At 49.9% G+C, this 6,550-nt stretch overlaps 1 protein-coding gene across 2 annotated transcripts in view; it reads right to left on the reverse strand.

Moving 5' to 3' along the window:
* The window catches only part of GLG1 (golgi glycoprotein 1), an 87,858-nt gene extending 83,568 nt beyond the window's left edge, over positions 1 to 4,290 (reverse strand). For both annotated transcript variants that reach the window (XM_072873784.1, XM_072873785.1), the window contains exon 1: positions 3,933 to 4,290. In XM_072873784.1, coding sequence (XP_072729885.1) covers positions 3,933 to 4,247 — 315 coding nt within the window. In that variant the 5' untranslated portion in view covers positions 4,248 to 4,290. The remainder of the gene's footprint in view (positions 1 to 3,932) is intronic.
* Positions 4,291 to 6,550: the final 2,260 nt, after the last annotated feature.

Here is a 6,550-nt window from a genome sequence, read left to right on the forward strand (position 1 = left end):
TTAATTCACTGATTAATCAGATCTAAGGTATGTTTTAACAGTAAAATTACGCTCCACTAATAAGCCAGATAAGAGAGCTACACTGGTTAAGATATTTTCATACCTGCTAATGTTTCCTACCTCCAGTTCAACAACTCAGTCAGGCTTTAAATGCAAATCATCATTAATCATGCAAAATCTTCTTCCTAGCAAATATATTAATATTTCATGGGTTTGTTTATACTATAACCACCATGAAAATTAGTTTAATAGGCAGGCCATAAAAAAGGGCTTAAAGGCTGTAGTCTATGTTAAATGAAATGCAAGCTCTGAAGTCTCTCTAGAAACAGGCTAGCAACCACAATAGTTTCAGAAAAAAAGCACTTTAAAACACATTTTTGAAAAACAGAAGTATACACCACCCCATTCTACTCTTTTTATATCTTGGCATAAAATTATTTGGATAACAATCAAAACATTGGTGACAAAACTTAAGTGACTCAAACCAGTAACATATCCAGTGCACAAATAATTTTAACGAGAAGGAAATTAATTCATCTGGAAAATGTACCAAAACATGCATTTGATTCTATTTTCTGATTACAGTCAAAGATGTTTAAGCTGACTAGCTCTGACCACTACCTCCTCCAGTTAAGGAGCATCCTTCCCATTCTTATACTTTGAAAGGGAAGCAGAAAAGCATGATTGTCCCTTGATTTCTATCTTTCAAACAGTTGAACAACATGAAATAGAGAAGAGTTCTGCACCTGCAGAAGTGGACTCTGCACTACATCAATTAAGCATTTTATTGACTTGGTGGAAAATCAGTGGTAAAGTATTTGATCTCAGTCTGGGGGTCTGTTTTTGTTTTGTTTTGTTTTTTTTTTTTTAAGAATTCTAAAACACACACAGTGCTTAAATACCTGTGTTGATAATACTTTAAATTGACAGTCTACAAGTAACATCTCAAAAGCAAAACTTTAAAATTTACGATTTTGGTTTTGTGGGGTTGGTTTTTTTTTTTACTGTTTTCTTTTGTTTCAAACTACTCTTTACTGAATATTTGTGTTAAACAGCTTCTCTCAACATTCACCCTACAAGCTAGGCTCCTGTACTAGTCAGCCACAGACACAACACTCCTGTTTCTTTAGATTCAGAAGAACTAACCAGCAAAAGCAAGGGAGGACTTACTTTAAAGACATCCACACTAACAAACCAGCACATACTGAAATAATGTGATCACATTCACACTGGCTAACAAAACAAGTACATCTTTTCTTTTCTCTATACTTTATGGACTCAAAAGGAAGGTTTCAAGCAGTTGTCTCCTCTGCTTATTCAAAATTTTAAAAAGTGTCCTAGCCTTTCTGTATCACACTAAGAAGAAAAATCAATGGATAATCTTAACAGTAATGTTCCTAGTTTCAAACTGAAAGTTTCTCCACTGTAGAGGAACATTTGTTATGAGAAAAGTACGATCATCTTAAACACCTGTGGAAAAAAGGCTGCTTCTGCAGCCTAATTGCATCCAAAAATCTTACCTGCTACTTGTAGTGAAGCAGTGTCCAAATACTGTCCTCACTGATGCTATCACACACAGCAACTCCCCCAAATCTTCCATTACTATAGCCCAACTTTTTTTAAATGGACTTGTATGACTTAGACTAATTCCCCACCCATTTTAAAATTTAATTGTCTCTTTTCTGGTATTGTCCAAACAAGCTGTCAGATGCTCTAGGGTCAAAATTAAAAGTTGTATTGACAACAGTAACAGCTAATATGTCACTTATTTCCTCTGCTGTCACCTCCAATGCAGAGGAAATGTCTGAGACAACATCTGACCCCATTCCCTATCACCCAATGTGCCACCCAATGTTCACAACTCATGACTTCTACTCTGTCTAAATATCAAGAGTTACGCAGTAGGGATACACAGAAGTCAGTTATTTTAATTAATTTCTCAGAGCAGCACTCTGGGAATTAATTTTTATATCAGGATACAGCCCACCACATCTGGGTTACAGCAGACGAACTGTTGAGTCTAAGACCAGCTGACAGTGCTTTTTACAGGCTGACAGACAAATAAGGACAAGGCTGCAGACGGACACCTTCATAGAGAAAACTCAACCCAAAATGATCCCAAGATGTTCTATCAGTGCCTGGGATGTCACCCCAGGAAAAGATTCACCTTCAGCACTGGATATCAGACAGTATTACAGCTAGGCAAGACCAACAGCCAGCAAACTACTGACATCAAGGCAGGCTTTGAAAGGGGAAAAGGAAAGCCACAAGCAAGACATAACATTCAAAAGACAGTGGAGTTCTCATGAGATATGCAGAACCAACATAAGGGCTTGTACTTGCTGAAAATAAAGGGTGCTGCAAAGCATTCCTTCATCTTTTGCTTCTCCCTGCACACCCCTGTATCCTAGCCCTGCACTCACCCCCATCTGTGTTTAACTCAGTAAAATGACAAAACTATTCCAGCAGAAAGCTGATAAACTAGATGATAAAAAGGTCCACCCCACTAAAATGGCAGAAAACCAATAAGCACTGGAACTATGAAAAGAGAAGGGAGGGGCCACCCAACTGTAAAGAAAGGAACAATAAGAGCTTGCCTTTTTGGCAGGCTGGTAGCTTGTGAGCCACGGCCTGTAAGCGCAGCTTCTGAGATCATCTCAGAGATGGTGCCTCCCTAACAGGGTGTCCAAAAGGTCCCAGACAGGTGGAAAAAACAGTAAGGGACAAGTTATTCATAAAGCAAATATCAGAGCATTTTATAACTGTGACAGACATTGCATCAGGACTCATTTAAAAAGTGTGCCATGAGTGTCTTACCAAACTACCTGTCCAAAATGAAAACATGAAGTTCAATTAAAAAATCTAAATTATTTTTGGATTTTAAGCCAGGAAGCCACTGATGGTTATTGGTCGAAGACTCCCCTTGATGAGAGTAACCATTAAGTCACTGCCATCTGCTGTCTCTGCAATAACAGATGAGAAATAGGCACAGGTTTTTTCCTGACTGCATTTCCACTTGATAAAACACCGTTAAAACTGACCCAGCCTGACACTCCTGGACTTCACAGCAGAGAAGCCAAGAACTAAACAGACCTCAACACCAAATCAGCTCACCAAAGACACTTCTCCCAAAGGCTTCTTCAAACTAAGCAAGAACCACCACGGAATGAATGAAAAGATAGGTCTAGAAAAGACTCTGAGGTAGCAACTCAGTTTTTTCTCGAGTTAGACTTAAACCACTCACAACAGATGTTTGGGAACAACACAGGTTGCCCAGCCAACCTCCCGCATAAACTAAGCCGGATCTAAAGATTGTGTATCTAGTTTCATACACGCACAAGCAAGCACTGGAAACCAACCACCTCTACAGCTGAGCTTTATACGAAGGCGGGAATCTGAACCTGAAAAAAAACCTTCTCAGGTCACTGCTGCTACCAGCAAGGCACCTTTCCTCAGCACAACGCGGGCAGGACTCTCCCCAGACATCTGAAAGCGAATAACCCTGTAAGGCACCACAGCCAAAACAAAGCCATCCCACCGAGACCCCTCCCTCCCAGGAGGGTGCTGCTAGGGCGGCAGCACCGAGCCCGGAGGTGCAAACAAAGAGGGGTGCCGGCAGGAGGGAGGCTCCTCTCCCGGGGCCCCCTGCCCTCACCGTCACCCCCGCAGGCGGCTCCCCCAGCCGGCCCGGCCCCCTCACACGAAGCTCCACAACGGCGGGGGCGCAGCGCGGGAAGCGCGGCCAGCGCCGGCCTGCACGCAAACCCCGCTTTTAAAAACAAAAATCATGAGGTAAGCAAGGAACGACGGCGCGGGCCGCGCTGGCTCCATTGAGGAGCGGCGACGGGGCCGAGGGGCGCGGGCGGCGCGGAGCCCCGCTCTTTGTTCGCCGCCGCGGGTAGGCCCGGCCCGGCGCCGCGCCCGGCCCTCACCTCGCGGACGTCCTGTAGGCACTCGAGGACAGCGAGGTTGTTGGCCCAGCTGTGCTTCGAGCACAGCCGCACCACGTCCTCTCGGCACACCGCCTCCTCCGACAGCTTCCACCCGCTGCCCGAGCCGCCGCCGCCGCGGGGACCCCGCGGGCCCGCCGCGCCCGGCCCCGCCGCCTGCCCCGCTAAGACCAGGCCGCCGCCAGCGACGGGGCCGGCGGGAGGAGGGCCGCCCGCCGCCGGCCGCGCCGCCAACGCCAGGAGCAGGAGGAGCGCCGGGCCCGGCCAGCGGCTCCGGACACGTCCGCACGGCGCCATCTTGGATCCGCCACCTCCGGCGCGGCCGCCCGCCCACCCAGCGGCACGCACGCCGTATGCAAATCAGCGCGCCGGTTGACGTCTCGCGCCCCGCCCCCTCCCCGGCCCCGCCCCTTTCAAGCGAGGGGGTGAGGTTTTCCTTGGTCCCGCCCTCAGCGCGTCCCGTGGCTCCGCCCCGTCCGCCGTCGCTTCAGGAGGGCGAGGCGCCATCACGACCCCCGGCGCCATCACGGCCCCCAGTCGCCATTACAGCCCCCGGCCGCCATCACGGCCCCACGGTGGCCCCCACTGCCTGTCAGCCATGCAGGATGGTGCTTGCCAAACTGCTGAGCCGGCATTGGTGGCAGGGGACGTAAGGAGCCATGCCCCAGGCACGCTCACACCTCTGGGAAGGCAGGCTGGCCCCGTGCCTCCCACAGCAGGTATCCGGAAGCTGTAGCCAGTTTTTCCCCTAAATGTCTCAGTTCCCACCCGTGAAACGGAGCTTGCAGTGCCGTCCTCCTCAGAGGGACATTGGGGAGAGTTGTTAAAAGCCTGAGAAGCTCTTGGGTGCTCCAGTGATGGAGGACATAGGAAAGGCCATGAGAAAACAGTGCTCAGAGCAGGGTTGGACTAGCATGCAGTAAAGAAAACGTGGGGCCACATATGGAACAATGAAGAAAAAATATTGAATAGCTGCTCAAAAAAAACAAAAACTTGACTAAAATATTGGAAAAAAAACACAAAATGTGGAATAGTGACTGCCAGCCAGCCAGGATGCTCATGGGCAAGGGCTCACATTAACAAAACAGCACGGGATCATGCAATTAAAGGTTGCATCATCCTGGAGATGGGCAGCAAACCCCACTGACACAGACGACCTTCATGCTGGTGTTTCCCCACGCCAGGTGCTGAGTTATCAGCTGGGGTGATCTGCCCGTGCATGGATGCACCCACGGCCCCTTGTGGGGCAGGACGCCCAGGCTGGCAGGAGGGGACGGGATTTATCCCACTGTGCCAGGGTAGCCCAGCCCTGGGGTACCCCCCAGGGAGCAGGCAGCTGTACAAGGGCAGAAAAATCACATTTTGGGGGTGCCACGAGGCTGCTTGTTTTAGGGTTTGGTGGGTTGGCTGCACCTCCTGCCCTTTCAGTGCAGGGCCCAGTGTTTTGGGGCTGGGATTTGGCATGTCACACTCGATTGTAGCTCCATATGGGCTTTCTTCATGGGGATGGAAAGAAACGGGCGCTCCTGTAAAAGTGACCTTGTCCCCAAAGCAGGATCTACAATGGCTGATCCCATGGGATCCAGAAGTTCCTCCTAGGGCAATAACAGGAGTTAGATGCTGAATTTGGTGATGGATCATCCAAAAGCAGTGTCTCCAACCACGCAGCCTCCATTGGAGCAGCGTTTTGGTAATGCTGCAGCCCCCTCCACCCCAGCAGCCAGACCTCTGAATTTTATAGTAAAAAAATATCTGTCCAGGTGTTGGGTCGGCAGCAGCAGTGGGACACAGGTCTGCCACCAGCTCAGCAACCACATCTTTTTGGGTGCCCTCAGAGCCTCCCAGCAGCAGGATCTCACCAGGCCAGCCAGCTCACAGCACCCTCCCGGGATGGGTTTGCCCCAGAATCTCAGCTTTGCTTCCAATGGAAATGGGGGACAGGGAGAATCCCATCTCAATTCCTCTGCCTGGTTGATTCCAGGAGCAGTTTTCCCAGCACAAGCCAGCATCGGTCCAAAGTGGGAAGCTTTTGCCTGGATGCCAGGGCACTCCAGGGATCTGCCCTGGCTCGGTGAGCCGGGGTGAAGCAGAGCTGCAGGGCTGCTCCCTTCCTGCTCCAGGCTGCCTTGTCCAGCCTGGGCCAAGCCTTTCTTTTGAGGATGCCACCAGCCATCTTACCCACACAAGCAGCTACCAGAGCACCATGACAAAACTGGAGCCCACCTCGGCCACCAACCTGCAGCTGCCTCGTCCAGGTGGAGATGAGGGCAGGAGAGGGAGGGGGGTCAGCTGGCAAAGTCCCCACACTTCTTGTGTTCAAGTGTCGTGCTGGGACACGGGCTCAGGAAAGTGGCTTTGTGCTGGCACCCAGGGGCTGCGCAGCTGGGAACACTTAAAAACAAAAGCCAGCAAAATCCATCCCATGCTTAGCAGCCCATTTGGCTTAGTAGAAGTTATTTGAAGAGCTCACCCAGCACGAGAGCTGGCTCTGCTCCTCCATCCATCGCAGGACGAGGACGGAGGTGAGCAGCGGAGCTGGGTTACGGCTCCCTTCTCCTTCCCACACCCTTGGGAGCTCTCGAAAGACTCACTTTGATGAG

The sequence above is a fragment of the Ciconia boyciana genome, chromosome 9 (assembly GCF_034638445.1).
Source record: "Ciconia boyciana chromosome 9, ASM3463844v1, whole genome shotgun sequence".
In the NCBI taxonomy this organism is placed as follows: domain Eukaryota; kingdom Metazoa; phylum Chordata; class Aves; order Ciconiiformes; family Ciconiidae; genus Ciconia; species Ciconia boyciana.